At 34.1% G+C, this 17121-nt stretch overlaps 2 protein-coding genes across 2 annotated transcripts; one reads left to right on the top strand and one right to left on the bottom strand.

The window, feature by feature from the left end:
* The first annotated feature begins 2072 nt into the window (after positions 1–2072).
* On the top strand, positions 2073–3052 carry LOC106112024 (protein lethal(2)essential for life-like). Its single transcript, XM_013294254.1, has one exon. It carries the CDS (start codon positions 2150–2152, stop codon positions 2894–2896), a length of 747 nt encoding a protein of 248 aa, XP_013149708.1. The 5' UTR covers positions 2073–2149; the 3' UTR covers positions 2897–3052.
* Positions 3053–12809: 9757 nt separating this feature from the next.
* On the bottom strand, positions 12810–14086 carry LOC106112003. The gene has a single exon (XM_013294233.1). It carries the CDS (start codon positions 13986–13988, stop codon positions 12810–12812), a length of 1179 nt encoding a protein of 392 aa, XP_013149687.1. The 5' UTR covers positions 13989–14086.
* Positions 14087–17121: the final 3035 nt, after the last annotated feature.

The raw sequence follows: 17121 nt of genomic DNA, 5'->3' as shown, positions 1-17121 counted from the left end.
GACCCCTACGCTAATGCGTTTGAGGTCTCTTTAATGAGGACTGTTTGGCCTGTAGCTTCTTTCGTGTAAGGCGATAGTCTTCCAAGCCTTAAACATAAGCTGTTTAAGTAATCCCTTAGTAAAGTATTTGAACGCGATTAACTTGAAGATTGAATCATTATGCATAGAAAAAATAATTGAATTTCGACCCCAAAACAGTGAATTAAAAGCGTTTATCAATCTTCTAATGTTTTAATATTGTTTTATAAACAAATGTTTTTGTATAAGGTCAATGAATTGTATGAGATAGAATATGTTTCGAGAATTTTCTACAGCAACAAATAACCCCCAACGTATGTGTCCACATAATCTGAGCTGTCCGCAATCATTTAATTTACAGTCGTTTATTTCTCCCCACTAGAGGGGGCCGGTGGACAACCTAATTTGTAACTAGCAACACTTGCGCAATAGCAAAGGAACTATAAAGGATTTAGACATCAAAATACATATTCAACGCTGGCAATTCTGCGATTTTACTTCTAAATGTTATACAATTACTTCGTTGCTGTCGTCTTTATAATAAATGAAGCCAGTATGTTCTTATACAGCTTTTTGGACAATGAAAACACAAGTTTATGTAGATTTATTCAACAAACTTTTTAATTTGGCGCAATTCAAGCGAAAAAGGCCTCCGTTCATGTTATTTACAGGAATCTGAGTAAACTGCCTAGTGTATAACATTGATAATCTTTCAAACTTTCCTTCCTTCTATCATTCTTTAGTATTTAAAACGATAAACAGTATGTATTTAATGTTTACGTCTACTTGTTGCGTTGACTTTGTTTACATCCGTACGTTCATGCGCAACTTGGGGAATTCTCTGGAACCATAAAAATAATAACGAAACTCGACCTAACTATTGAAAACATAAGAATCTAATTAGCTTAGCAAAACACAGTGCATGCTTAAGCTTTATTTCGAAATACGCAATCAGGTCTTGCTGCACCACAATTCTATAAACGATTTAATAAAATTCATACAAAATTACATCTTATTTGGAAAGAATTAGGATCCAAAATAGTTTTGCGCTACTTTGGAAGGTAACGTTAGCGTCTTAAAATTATTTAGGCAAAATATCAAAACCCAAAAGTTAATTTTTGCTACTTATATTCTTTGCAATGTTTACATCGTTCTGGAATATTCCATTGTTTTACATAACATCAAGAACTAGACAGAGACTAAACAAAAATATCATAGGTTTATATCTAAATTTAAGAATAACAAAACTACATTCTATTCAACGAAATACAAACGCGACTGGTCGCATATTTTAGCAACACAACTCTTCATAACTGATAATAAAGAAGTCATAATCAATGTTATAATATAACTACAATACAAAAACTTATACTAAACAAACTTAAATATAAATCCAATCGTACAATACTGTTTATATAAAAATATTTTATACTTATTTTCACTTCATAACAAACGTATTTCCTGCAGAAACATGAGTCAGCCTTTGTTTAATAACTGAATACGGAATTATATTAAACAAGAATATCCCTGACCTACACGTTGCTGCTAACGGTACCAGCACACTACTGCAGGCACATGGGTACACACGCCGCTTACACACACACGCAACTCTAAACCAGATCCTCTGGCATGGGTTATGAAGCTAAGGTATATTTTTAATGCAACAAAAATATATTCCGATCCTAACAGTTACCAAGAATTACAGTCTATTTAATACTTATTTATTCTGCACACAAAGAGTTTTAGAATATACCAAAATTACTAGATAGAAGGTAAAGTCTTCAAAATAATAAATCATTACGTTTCTTAAACGATGAAAGAATGAAAGTTTGTTGCTCTATTGGAATCTGTGTGGACCGTTATGGCTTGAGCTCTGCTCTTTAGATGATTCAAACAAAAACAAACCTACTTTTGTGTATGAGTCATTTATGATTAGGAAACAGCGGTGACCCGACGAATCTTCACTTTCTCCCAAGTGTTGGCGACACCTGGCGCTCGCCTGCAGCCACCGTCAATGAAACGCACCGTACATTCTCGAACACGCGCCCCACGCGCGCTGAGGCTATATAAAGCTGAGCGACTCGCGGGCCCGGCATTCTGTTTGAATGCATCGCTGATCAACGCTACCAATATGTACAAGTCAACACTTCTGATGCTGGCAGCCGTCAGTCTAGCGAGCTGCGACGAGGCAAGGAAAAACAAGTATGTCGATCCCTTCGCCGCATTGGACCGGCACATCAGTCACTCCCTCGCTTACCACTATCTATGGCCGTGGAGTCAACTAATACGTGCAGCCGCTGCACTGGACGTCGAGGAAAGTCTGGAAGAGCCTAAAATTATTTCGGAACCTGACAAATTCGAAATAATTTTGAGCGTGAAACGATTCAAGCCTGACGAATTGAAAATCAAAGTCAAAAACCGATACATCATCGTCGAGGGCAAGCATAAGGAAGGGGATGACGACAAGCGATTCATGGCGAACCACTTTGTGCAGCGATTCGTGCTGCCGCCGGGCAGCAAGCCGGAGGAGGTGACCGCTGTTCTGACGGAGAACAATAAGCTCTCCATCTCCGCACCGAAGCACGAGCTACCGCCGCCGCCACCGGAGAGGGAGGTCCCCATCGAAGTGAGGGCCCCCGAAGTTAAGACCGAGAAAATCGAAACGGTGGAAGCATCTTCACTAAAGCAGGAGGAGTCCGTACAAGTATCGTCCGTGGCGCCCCCCATGGAACACACCGGCGCTGAAGCGACGACGCACATCGGTAAGATAAGGAAGAAGGAGCTGAAGGAGACCGCAAAGACGGCGAAGGATAACGAAGTGACGAAAGGCGGCGACGGCAACGGACTGGACTACGCCCTGATCGAGCCAGAAGAGTGATATAGTTAGATAGAAATAGAAGACTGAACTTTAGCTTTAATCGTGTCTCAGTGATATAAAATCGGAATGTGATCGTAGTCCCGAGCAGCGGCTGTTGTTATAGGTATGTTAAGGTTGTTTGTTTTAGAGAATAAAACGTTATTTATTATACAAAAATCTGTTTCATTTTTTTATTTAATTAATGCTGTATAGATATAAAGACCTCTTCCATTAGAAGAAGAAGAAGAAGATATACAGAACTTGAATTTAAATGTTATGGTGTTTTCCTAATGATGTAAAGTGTAATTAAACCTATCAAGTGGGCTAAAGCATAAGCCTATAGAATATTAAAGAGAGGACTGTGATGAGAAATCAATTACATAAGTTTAGATCTTGTAAGTTTGTCTAAGTATGTACTTGTTCAATTTATAAGTACCGGGAAAATCTAATATAGATATTTTTATCCCAATTCGAAAATGATAAGCAATATGTACATACATAAATAACAAAAACTACTAAAAAGCTTCATCGGTTTATTTTTCTCGAAATTCTGCACCTGCTTTCATTTCAAAGTTCAACAACCTTTAAAGGTTTTCTAACATTTTAATGTTATAAAGAACAATAACAAAAGTTTGTATGATTAAATTAAATAGACGAATGAATTCTCTGAATTTAATAAAATCTGTTTTGAGTACATTATCAATGAGATTGAAAATTAGAAACTATTTAGTTTAATAAGTTCAATGAACTTTTCACGACGAGTTTTCACTACCGATACACCTTTACAAAACATCTGTTTTTTACATAAACAATAGGAATAGCAATCTGTTTTTTTAACCTACGGATGTTATTACAGAGGTCCTTATCGTATTATCAAAAAAATGTAGTTAAAACAGGATTACAAAATATTGACGCTATAGTATCCAATTTACAAACATTCAAGAATTTTCTATAAAGTTCGATATGTAATTAAAAGCAAAGATTCATTAGGTAAAATAACGAGAGGCACGTTGCAATAGCCCACGATAATGGTTACGAAATCGCTTCGAACTCTACACTGTTATGTAACAACAATGCTATGTCGTATTGTTCGACGTTCAACACAATACCCAATTCCTACTAATGTTTTGTGTACTCACTCGACTGTGGTTTCCTCCTTCAACTACTTTTGTATTTTTTGATAATTCACATAACTTATGTGACTTTTTGTGATCGAATTACCATTTCCGTTGACTGTTATTCACGGTTGCATTACTAAGTGCTTATGGTCTACAACAGTCTGTATACTAAACTGTTGGTCGAAAAATCTAATAAAACATTAAGCTTATATTATAGTGTGATTTAATTGTATATTAACTTTTGCCAACGTGACACAAATACTATACAAATTGTCTCTATTTCTAGATAAACAACGTCGTTTATTGTCTAGTTTAGTGGAAAACTAGGAGTTTCCTAGATATTACAATACCTTTCATCACGTCACAAAACCTAGCATTATAAATTCTATCAAGAATTTCCAGCGGTTTGTGCAAAATGAAAGTACATTTAGGAGTCTACGCTTCAATCGACGCTAAATTAAATATTAGGTTTATTTGTAAGGCATCTAAAACAACAAATTTAACTTCAAAAAGTCTTTCCCATTTCACGCATAACTTTAACAAAGTTTTTTAACTTCTAATTGGATTCGTATCACGAAGTCTTATCTCGAAGTAATTAATGTCAAAATATTTTCAAAAGTACCTGTAATTTTATTTGACCTTTTTAATGAGAAAACTTTTGGAACGATTGAACTAATTTTAGCTTGTAATAATTTTTAATAACAATATTGACTATGAACTGTGATGAACAGAGATCGAAATTCAGTTTAAAACTGCGTAACGAAGAATTATTAGCAAAATCTAGTCTAGTTTATTTATTAGTCTGCAACTTGCATGTACCTGAATTTACCAAAAACCCCTAAGTAAATATTCGTCGTAATATTAGTGTTTGTAAACGTTGTAACGTAAAATTTCGACAAATAATAATTAACTTAATGTAATTATTTATGAAAACATGAAGCCTCGTTTGTTTGCCTTGTTCAAAGTAAATTAAATTAAGTTTGAGCTAGCCGGCTCTACAAGTGTTCAACGCAAATATCATAATTCGAAAAGGCTTTAAAATGTAGAGTTTATTTTCTGTTATATTTGAATACGGTGAATTTGTTAATTCGTTTACTTGTACTTTGACAACACAAATTGATCAGTCAGACATTTAATATTTTGAATGAGACAGCTCAGAGAATTGTAACATAACCTCAAAAATACCTATGCAAACCGGTTCTGTCCAGTTTGGCATACTCGTGAAAGTTTCGTTCATTTTTATAAACAGTATGATAATGAACGACAAATCAACAGTGGACGTATGAATGTTCATAACATCTTTAGAACTGCGTACGAAACCACGCAATAAATAGAAACCTTAAAAAAATATTAGCTCAACCACAACAAATTAGTATTGCTTGTGTAATTCTCACAGGCGTTATAATTGTATTTTAAACAGATTTTTTTCTATAAATAAATTAACTTTACCATCCAATTAGATATATATAAACTACTTGATTTTGCTATTTGCAATTGAAGAGACTTAGATACAAAAGAACCATCCGATGTTAGCTAATGAAGCCTTCATTATAAAGGGATTTATTTTAATCAGTAGAGAAATGTTAAAACCTTAATCTGATTTAAAATGTACTCAATATTCTCAATACTCGATCTTTATTTAAAACTCAGATGTGCATTTGTTTCGTTTAATACTTTCATGTTATTGTATCTATAACTCAGCTTTACTTTTAATTATTTAGTATTTTATCCAAAATTTTCAAAGCTGTAGGAAATAAAAATTAGCAGCAAAGTTGTATTAGTAACATTGCTATTTCATCACAGAAGTAAGAACTTGGCTTCCGGTATACTACACAACTTTCTCAAAAAACATTTAAAATTCCGCATTGTTCGTATTATATTTTTATTATGAACGTTTGGGAGAATTATAAAAACCAGAATTTACTTATTTTCAACACTTTTAATATGTTAAAACTGATTAAAAACTTATTTTCCTTGTCGTAAACAATTAATGTCATATTACGTGGATTAATTTTTACACAACTACAAAGTTTTAATATAATGATGTAGGCCTAACATTTTCTATTAAATAATTTAAATTAAATAAAAAATAAATATTACATCTAATAAGCAATATCTCTAATAGTTTCATTTAATAAATACTACAAACTACTAAATTATCCTACCTGAGGTCAATAACCCCACTCAGACTTATGTGACAACTAAGAGAAGACATAGATCGTGCGCACACTTGAAACTAAACTATCGCACAACTGTTCAGTTGCGTTTTGATTTCTATAAACTTATCTGGAGGTTACACCACTCGATTTTTAGTTGTGCAACTAAAGAGTTGAATGGGCTGCGAAACAATCGACAGTCGCATTAAAGTTGTGCTATAGTTTAGTTGAAGATGTGCTCCAGCTCTTAGTATGAAATTACAAAGATTTGCCTGTTATCGTATTTGCGAACCGTACTACATTGTAAAAATAACTATCTAAAACTTTGGCAACAATGAACTATAACTTTTAAGCAATTGCTTTACGGTTTTTTAACAGAGTATGACCCATCTGCATCGTAAATAGCTTGCTGTTTGTATCCGTAGTCGCTTTTGCCGTAGCTCGGTTTGCCGTAGGGTTGATGGTCGTAATAATCGTGATGGTGGTCGTGATGGTCGTAATAATGGTCACCGTGGTCGAACTCCACGTAATGGTCGTGTTTCTTCACTTTCAAATAATGTATAAGCCAGATAACAAAGTGCCAAGCTTTTGTCAATATCACGTAGAAAATAATTCCATAAACAATCTTCAAGACGAATAGTTTTGTTGCCACCACGTAGAAGAAATGCACTGGAAAGAAACAATATGGTATTAGTAATAGGTTATTAAATAATAAAGCATTTTGGATTAGAATACTGATTGAATGATCGAATGAAATTAAGGGTCTATAACGAATGTTGCGAGAACTTATTCGCGACGTCTTAGACAAGCATTTTATGAAATTTCTTGTTAGGTGTACTGAAAGCCCGATAGAGGCGCTGCTAAACATCTAATGCGAATTGTGCCAATTGTGACGAAACCGTTCTCATGAATTTTCGTGATAAGCTGTTCAAGTAGTTTACTCTACGAACGTCGCAATGGACGTACAAAATGATCTTAAAATAAATTTGTTTCACCTTAAAATATGTCAAAGAAAAATAAGTGGTAATAAAGTCCTTAGACCTAAGAGAATATTTATCTTTAATTAAAATATCTCCTTAACTATGTACCAAGGTAAAATAAACATTATTATAATTCAAAATAGTCAAATACATATCTAAAGAAATTGTTTTATTCATAACTATATTTTCAGTCTGTAAATACAGTAACTATTATATTTATTTATTAGAATTTAAAGAAATTCATGACTGTACAAAATTAATTACTAAACACAAAGTTAATCACTTCTTTCATCTTAGGCCTTTACTAGAATTATAGTAAGAAGCAAGTATTTACTTGTTCCTTGAAGTTTGTGACATTTATGAAATATGAAGAAAATAAAATGTTTAATTATCTTTAGCTATAACTAACAGCATTATGTGTTACTTTGTAAGAAAATAGAACTTTAACAAGTGAAAATTATCAAACAAGACAACACATCAACGTGGATAAGACACTCTCAGAATTTCATTGAAATAAAAAAAAATACATAAATACACACCAATCATTGACGTGTATTCATGAAGACATCTAAGAAGGCGTTACCAGGCGGTTGGTAGAACTTATCATTGTAAGGTCTTAGCCCTTGGTCCCTGTAGTAGGGCCACGCGTCGGGGACGTATTTAAAGACCGCCAGAACCCAAGCCATCACCACCATAACCTTGATGCTGGCCACCGCAAGAGCTATGCCTAAGATTATCTTGTACAGTCCCACTTTCGCGCCAAATATTATTGCTAGGTGGGCTGTAACAAACGAAATGTTTTACAATTATTGTGTTAATTAACCAAGAGAATTGTACGATAGATATTTCTGTCATCATAGTGCGAGTCGAGGTGAGGAAAAATCTCCTTAAACCATATGAGGAATAATATTACAACTACAATACAACGATACATCTATCAACAATCCTTAAATAATGCACCTATTCTAATTCCCTTGTTATGCAAATGATAGAATATTCCTACATAAGTATTAATTTTCACAAACAAAATTCCAATAACGAATTGAGAATATTCCGAACAGTGTATAATTTAGAAGCCAATTTTGGGATATAATCCTCATACATTTGAATTTAATATTCTAAATCTATTCGGTGACACATTGTCATATGTAACGCGCATTCGATTACCAGATGCTATCATTTTCGAGTAAAAAGCCTACGTACAATAGCTGACATCGGAAATGGGGTCATAAACCGCATCGTGTTTCCGGTGCGAGATATTACAAGCCGTATTTCAGCTACGTTAGGCAGAAAATCGCATATCAAAGGGTTTCATCCCCGCTGTAGGCAGGTAGTTAGCGTTAAAACGAAAGCGGCCCGGAGAGCATCGCACAATGATTGAAAAACAACACTTAAGGGAATATCTGATTTTCCTTGATCACATTCGATTTAAAAACAAGATTATTTGCAGATAACTTCACAGACATGTAAAATAATTTAGTAACACTTTAAAGTATCTGTACAAAGTAAATTGGTTTAAGATTTCGCTCAAATTCGTCAAATTTTTAAGGAAATATTTTAGGAGACTTAACTCAAAGCCAATATCGGGATCGGCTTCTAACGTAAACCTAGCTGATTATAACAAACTATTTTTTAAAACAAATATTTTTATTCAGTCTTCCACTTTGAATACTATTCTTCAGTAACATATTTAGAACGTAAAAAAGCCATATATCTAGGTAAAACTTACTCAATAAAGCGTATTTTGCCTTCCCTCTGCCTTCCACATCTTTGTTCTCCGCGTCTTCGCAATTGACCAAACTCACGAAGAGTATCACAGACAATATTATAATCCGATTCATTTTTTAATCCTTAGCAGCTTACTGTGGTTAATCCGTTTAAAATACGGTCAAAGTATCGCTTTTTAAGCAACAAGTACACTGGTCAGTAAACCAAACTGTAATGCCGTATCAGTTGTAAGCAATTCCAAGTTTCAAGTTGTGATAATTAAGTGATAATTGTAAAGTCAACGTGAAAGTGTCGTGTCTATTACGTAAAGGTAAATTTTCGCGTCATGTTTAAGAAGTTATGAATTTCACCTCTTACTTAATAATATATTTTTCGATGTAACTGAAATGTTAACATTACATTTTGTAGCGGAAGTATTTAGGGATAGTGTTTGCTTGTTTGAACATTACGCGCTCATTTTATTGGTTAAAACTGGAAACAACAGTGTTCATGGTGTCTTCACTTTCCTTTTACTAATACACCTACATTACCGTGTCCTGTAACAATCAGTAAATGGTTCAGGTAATATTTTAAAGATCCTTTTTACTAGCTTTCGCCCGCAACTCTATCCGCAATGAATTAAGTAGCCTATGTGTTCTTCCTATCTACGTTCAACATAGGTGTCAAATTTCCGTCAAATCGAGATCCGTTTAGCAGTTTAGGCTACTAACTCCAACAAATATCCATCCACAACTTTCCCAATTGTAAGATCATCATCATCACCAGTTCACAATACGTCTCTTCTGAGAGGTTCGGAGCCTACCCTAAGTTAGGGCGTCTCAGCCATAGTCATATGATTATTATTAGTAAGATTACGTTGAGAAAAGCCTTCTTAATTGATCACTAAACGTTGAATACATCCATTGTCTACGAAATAAACTGTAATCATACGTAGCAAAGCTCGTAAACGCAAACTGCTCATTATCTGCTAGAATAAACAGACACGTTTCTTGTAATAGCGCGATACAAAACCATTACATGTACAACAAAAAAGCTGTTATGAACAACAAAAACTGATACTTTTTATTATAACTAACCTTTAAATTGAATAAACAGATTATAGTTTTTTTTTAACTCGCAGAGAAAAAAGTTTTTACCCTAGCACCCTTTTATTAGCTTTTTATTTTCCCTGTCTTACATATTTATTTTTCTATTACCACTTTCAAGAGGGTCACAGAGAACATCATAAATCACACGCTTATCTCTATTTGAAAATAAAATCTCTTCAGCTAAAAAGGTCTGAGATGTATAATTTATCATTTTAAGTGGACACAACAGAATTTGCCCGATTTTGTCTCTTTCATATAAATTATATTAAGTTCTAATTTATACTCGTATATACCAATGTTATAAAGAGGAAAGATTTGTATTTTTGTATGTATTTAATTTATGTGAAAACCATTGGACGGAATTTAAAATTCTTTCGCAATTAGAAAGGTTATTTATATGTGAGCACCAGACTACTTTTTTCAAATTTTATTCGAACAAAGTCGCGAGCAACAGCTACACTACAACATACAACTAAGTAAGTAACAAATAATTTCATTAAAGATTTTCCCGGATGCAAAGCGAAAATGTTTTTTTATTTTACTTTGAAAGAGTTGACAGTAATAAGTATGTAAAAGTCTCAACAAGTTCATTTAATTTACGTTCGTTTTACGACTCTCCGAGATAATTTACTGTTTCCATTTATTTATTAAGACGTCGTAAATTTTATTCCATTCAAGCACTACCTTAGTTCTTTCCGCCATTTGTTTCTAGGAAATAAAATATCTTCGACGGCTATTTTCACTCTAAAATTCTACTAATAAAGTTCTACATGTATTGTTTTTTTATAATCGTACTGATTGTATTAATAAAACGTTTTTTAAATTATTTTTTTAATAATTTAAATAAACTTGGACTTGATAACCGAAAAGGCGACGCATCTTAATATGGGACAATTGCGATGGGAACTGGGGACTGTGCACTACAAAGCGTATTGTAAATTCACTTTAAATTTTAAAACACATACATGCGTTTCCTTGGATAGTAAGCGTAGTGTTTGTAGCCAATTTTCCTGTCCGCAATCTTTAAATAAATTAGTAGTATTACTCGACATTATTGTTAGCAACAAGATATAAAAAATAATGATAGAGTTTAATTTCCTTGTATATTTTCTGCATACACTTCTACTTTTAAAAACCGTAGGAATTGACATATTTTTCGTTGATCTCAAGTAGTAAAAAAAATATATTTATTATCCTTAACAGAGGTTTGGAGTAGATCTATGTCGGAGAATGGACTGACATATGCTGTAATGATAAGTTATAATTATGGTATTTTAAAAATATGTAATGTAACAACAGTCTATAGATAGCAGAGGATGTAAAGCAATGTTTTATGACAGTGTCGTCGTCCATCAAACCCTTTCCAGCGCAAGTCATTTGTCAAACGGCGGGTGGAAAAAAGAAGATGCGCCTACAATCTATCATTTTATCGTTAGCTGTGTTACAGGACGTATAAAGTGACGGTGACACACAAAAATAGTATTTCTCGAAATATTTATTTTTAGAAAAACTGTTTTTAGACCTAAGTCTAATATTCGATATATCTATTGACGTGTTGTTAAAAAGTTGATCTTATCACATCAATATCGAGAGACAGTAACGCTAATAAATCTGTACTCTCTTTTTCTTTTAACAGTGGTAGTGCCCGCTTTAACATCTTAGCACGAATGGGCCGGCACGCCCCCAGTAATACCACGACCACACAGAAGACAGGCGTGAAATGGAAACAATGCCGTGTTTCGTCTGATGACTGTGGTGCCGCAGGCCTAATTTAAGTCCCTTTCTCTTTACAACCCTTTTCTTATGAGAGGATGGAAATGGGAAGTGGATTTGACGATGGAGGAGATGCATAGGAAGAGGAAATATCCTCTTTATTTTTTTCTTCTCCGTCGGATAAGGGTAGGCGACGCATCTGCAATTGCAGATGTCTATGGGCAGCGGTCGCTTCGCCATTTTGGCGGAATTAGAAGGCCGCTTTCTCGTTTGCCATTTTATGTTATAAAAAAAAAATTCTAAAGGAAATTTCTCAAACACAATAGCTTTGTATTGCATAAAGAAAAGCAATTAACTTTATTTTGCTTTGTTAACCCAAAAATGCAACGTAGTTCGCCTACAAATCTGGAGAACAAAGAAAAATTTATTACAAGACTAACCTTTACTGAAAGCTTATATTTCTTAGCTTCTCGAAACTACTGCATTTTCACAGACTTTACGTGCTTAAAGTTGAATTTATTTTTCAGATAAACATTACCAGAAAACGATGAGTCATACTTTAACTGACTTTTTGGGCTTAATATCTTATTTACTTTCGATATAATACAAAGTAATACAAACCTGAATATAATATGAAACGTAATTTTAATTTTATATGAAGTATTTTTGTTTTATGTTCCTCCTTAAGCGACCACATCGTGATTTACAATCTCTCTAGTAACGGTAGTGTTCGTGAGGCCGGTGAATATCCCAGCTTTATGGGAATTATGCTGCATAATTTATTCACATGCTCGAAAGCCCAGAAAGTTGGTCATAAATTTTAAATACAAGAAAATGTACGGCGTAGCCTCGCCTGCGCCTCGCCTGCGCCTCGCTAGCGCCTCGCATGCACGCCGCAAGCCACATGTATTACAAAGATAATATTTTCCCCTGCGCTTCCTTTAAATTTCAAAGTTTACGTTAAGTTTGCTCATTAGGTATGCTAGAGCACAAAGAGGAAGAACATGCTTTAAGTTAATAAGTTTTTATGAACTCACGTCGGTATTTTGAATAGTGAGGCTGTAACTTGCTATGAAGATTTATGTTAAGAAAAAATTTGCATATTCTCTGATTTGTAGACATTTATTGGCAAACGAAATATTAGAATATATTTATCCCATAAGCTTAGGATCTCTAGATAGAAGACTGTTAAAGAATCTCATATTTCTAAGCTTGTACCTAAATCGACCTTTCTTCTTTAAGCGGCCCATATGCTGTAACGTTCTGACGAGAGGCAAAAACCTATACATTGCATTTAACTCATCTCCTAAACAAAACATGAAGGACGACTCTATGTAGGAGGAGCTAATAGCCGTAGGACTTTTATCCTCCCAGCGCATCTTACATTGTGCTACGTCCATAAAGCAATGGTTCTGGAACATCAGAGAAGGTTCTCGAGCAACGATGCCTGGCACCCCACACACAGGTGCATACGTATCTGGACATTTTGTAGGACATTTATGGAAACACGAGGACAAAGTTGGACTGTGTAGATAATCGTCGGTAACATTAGATGGAATTGTAGTCCAAGGTTGAAATACTTTAACAGGCCCGGCGATTTTGATTTGTCTTCTTCGTGTAATCTGATTAACCAAATCGGGCGATACTTCGCGCATTGGCATATCAAGAACATGAGTCGCTGCAAAGAATGTTTCAATAGTGTCATTGATATTATTTTTGTAACCCAGCATATTAGCGTCTATAACAACAATGTTGTTTAATATATCTTTTCGTTCTACGTTAGGTTTTATTGCATCATTGAAGCTAACCAAATCATTTGATAATGTAAAATCGCAAATAAACAAATCTGTTTCCACAAATTCGGATTTCGTTTTACAATTGTGCTTCTTAAATTCACAATCATTTTCAAATATCCTAACTTTATAACCAGCGCCATGTTTTTTAAGTCCACAAATTTTTGTGATATTACTCGTTAAAGTACAATTGAGTTTAATGCATTGATCTGATTTCAATTTATGCTGCTCTTCTACAATTTCGTTATTAAGATCTGCATTTTGATAATGGTCTTCTATGAAAGCTTTTTTACAGTAATCTAAATTGATAATACCATAAGTTTTATCATCGTCTACTTTGCAACCGTATTTCAATAGCTCACATTCACTTTCAAACAATTTTAATCGATAACCATCAAATTCTTCGCGTATACCACAAACTTCTATATTTGGCCATTCATCGCAGTTAAGGTTTTGACAGAATTCAAATTTCTCTATGTCTCTTTTTTCTGATTTAACCGCACAAATCAACGTGAGCAAAACGTAGTAAAAACCCATGAGTGTATAATGTGTAAAGTAACGGTTCGTAATTATTTCTTTATAGGCATATAAATTACAGCTCTTATAAACATTACCATGAAATTGAAAATTCAATATGCAACATACATTTATTCGCTAAAAACTCCTGAGTCTCAGAATAATAACACAATATTTCTTCAACTTAAGGTCCTTATTTTAATATAAAATGTACAGTGAAAATAAATGATGACCACTAGTATCTTAAACTATAATTAATTTTACTTTAGTATCATTTTGCATGTTTTCGCTATTTGTTAAGTTAACGTCCTTTAAATCCTTTCAGTGCAATCCCGTGCAATTGTATTCCATCTCAAGCTCCGCATCTCCGTAAAGTCTGCAAGAAACAGTCGTTACACCGAATAATTTATACGTCTCGCCCAAAACATCTCTTAAATTGCTTTTAAAAGTCAATTAGCGTAACAGACTGAAAACCTATGAGTATTTTGAAACAATTTTAATGAAAACCCTTTTACAAGCAAACTTTGTTCATATTTAACTTACTGCTACAACAAAAATAAAGTTAACGTCTGTAACTAAACATGCGATTAAGTACTGTCAATTGTTAAAATAAGCATAGAAATATTTCCGTAAAAACAGATGTATTTCCACTAAGTACGAAACGCTTTTGTTATGCAAATTACTTTCATTCTAAATAAAGTGAAAATTTTTAAATGCGTATCGTTTAAACGTCGAGGCACGCTGGCGACGAGCCAAACAAAGCGGCTGTAATTGGCTCCGTACAAGTTCATTAGTTCCAGCTAGAGAAAAGTCCAAGCGATTTGTTTAACATGAGGAAAACAAAGGATCACTTTCCTTTGCACAACAAATACGAACTGTATTAAAAACAGCTTGGTATTCATTAACAGACTCTGCTACAGAACAGATCTTTAACATCGGCTTTTTAAAAATACTTTTAGAAACAGGAAATTTTTGTACCGAAATCTCGAGAGTGTAATTTAAACAAAATTGACAATTATTTGGAAATTAGAAAAGTACAAAATGATAAAACCAGTGTTGTTAGTATTTGTATTGATTGGATTTTGTTATTGTTTGGAAAGCAATGATTTGTTAATAGAAGAAACAAGAGCTAAGAAGAAGAAGAGTTCCGCTAAATTATTGGGTAAGGACATCCTTTCATCGTTTTCCATCAATAATATTGATTACATTATAATAGAGAAAATAGAGCCTTTAGTAACCTTTAATGTTTTTAGGCAATTTCCATCATTTAATCATTTGGCACTAATTTTCATTTCAATTTAATTCATCAAACTTACATTTGAGGAATATTACTTGAATTTAGAAATCTTCCAACCAGAAGACCTGGCTGTCAACGTTGAAATAAACATCCTGAGCATATAACTAGATAAAATATTAAGAAAAGTATTCGCTAGAGTATGACGGGTGTGCTAAGTAATTCGACACGGGCTCGGCATTAGTGTAATCTCAGTGGCGCCGACTGCTGCCTGCTGGAGATAACTAAATGCTCTAATCACGCTCTAAGCCCTGCCTACAGCGGTAATACAGGTCACACAAAAATGCCGTCTGAGATACGCCTCGAAGTTTTAAAGTTATAATACAGGGCAAGGAAATATTCTCAGCTTTTTATTTCGTCTTCATATTTTTTTAAACATTTTAGTGTGTAGGATTACCTAATGTTATTACCTAATTTATATTAATAAATCAAACCAAAGTACACGATTATAGTAAAAAAATAAAAAACATAGTTAAAATTCTTCTACCTCCCTGTTGTGATTCTGTCTCATATAGTGATTCTGTCTCTGAATAGACCAATCGAGGATAGCCAGTTGCGAAAGACCTTTCCCATGATGATATTAAGGTCGATTCTCGGATCAACTATGCAGGTAGTATGTTCTGCTTCATAATCAAATACTATTTCCTTTTGCAGGTATGATCCTCCTGTTCATTTTCTCAAAAGTGGCGATATTCAAAGCAGCATCAGTCTTCTTTATGATGGCGTTCTTCCAGAAGCTCTTCTATCTGTTCGGTCTCTTCATCAACTACTTCCTAAAGAACAAATCGAGTAAGCCCGCACCAGCGCCCGTGTATGGCGCACCTTCAGACTACAATACTGTTGGGTACAGCTATGGGCCTCCGGAACATGAGAGTCATCATCAAGAATCTGGTTATCCAGGAATATCGGAATTCGGTGGAGCGTTTGACTGGCTCGTGCATAAAAACGTTAAATGATAATAAAATGTGTTTTTTATATTCTGGATTTTTACTTTCTTTAAATTTAAAGGTCCGACAAACCAATAAATCAAATTATCTTTTAAGTTTAATAAAACTTTGTCAAATAGTTTTAAACTAAATGTCTATATAAAGTTATGGCTTTTAGTTTTTATTATAACTTTGAAGTAGCCATCTTTTTACTGTTAGTTTCACAAACTTGTAGAGGATGTTGTGCCACCTGGCGGACTGCTGTAAAACTACTTGAAACCGCGCCGTGTTCTTTCTACAATTTAAATTAGATTCGTGATGCATTTTGACGTAAAAGTTTCATAGAAAAAAACCTTTAAAACATTTAATCTATGAATAGAACATAACCCAAAACGCTACCACCCAGTGCATTAGATACTTGGAATAGCAGTGAACTGACTTTAGCTGAATCTGATTGTTAGAGATGTAATTAAGTCGCAAGCTGGCCAGCTGGCGTTAGCTAGCTCAGATTTATAGCCGCTTCGCCGGTTAGCTAACTTATTCAGTTACAATCTTGCCACGAGGTAAATTGGCTTCCGCGAAACGACAATTGCAATATTAAACAACTAGAAACTGACACAATAGTTGCAACCGACAATACCACTGTTAAAAATTTATGTATATTTTGTCAAAATATGTGTATTCTTGTTGTAGAAGTGACTGTCACACTTATATTGATAATAGATGAGTGATTAATCTAAAATGAACAAGAAAATTATAAATAAATCCCATTTTATGCAGCATAAAACAAAGTTTATCAAAGAAAGTGTGGCAAGTAGCGCGGCTTGGGCGGCGAGAGTTTACAGACTCGGCCCCGCAGCTGGCGCGGCTTCAAACTTTTGCCGCCGGCGGAAAAAGCAATTTTAAAAAATACCACTTTACCAAACGTTTGACG

This window comes from Papilio polytes, unplaced genomic scaffold (assembly GCF_000836215.1).
Source record: "Papilio polytes unplaced genomic scaffold, Ppol_1.0 DF824135.1, whole genome shotgun sequence".
Classification (NCBI taxonomy): domain Eukaryota; kingdom Metazoa; phylum Arthropoda; class Insecta; order Lepidoptera; family Papilionidae; genus Papilio; species Papilio polytes.
Note: the sequence above shows the minus strand (reverse complement) of the source record. Positions and strands in the feature narration are given on the sequence as shown.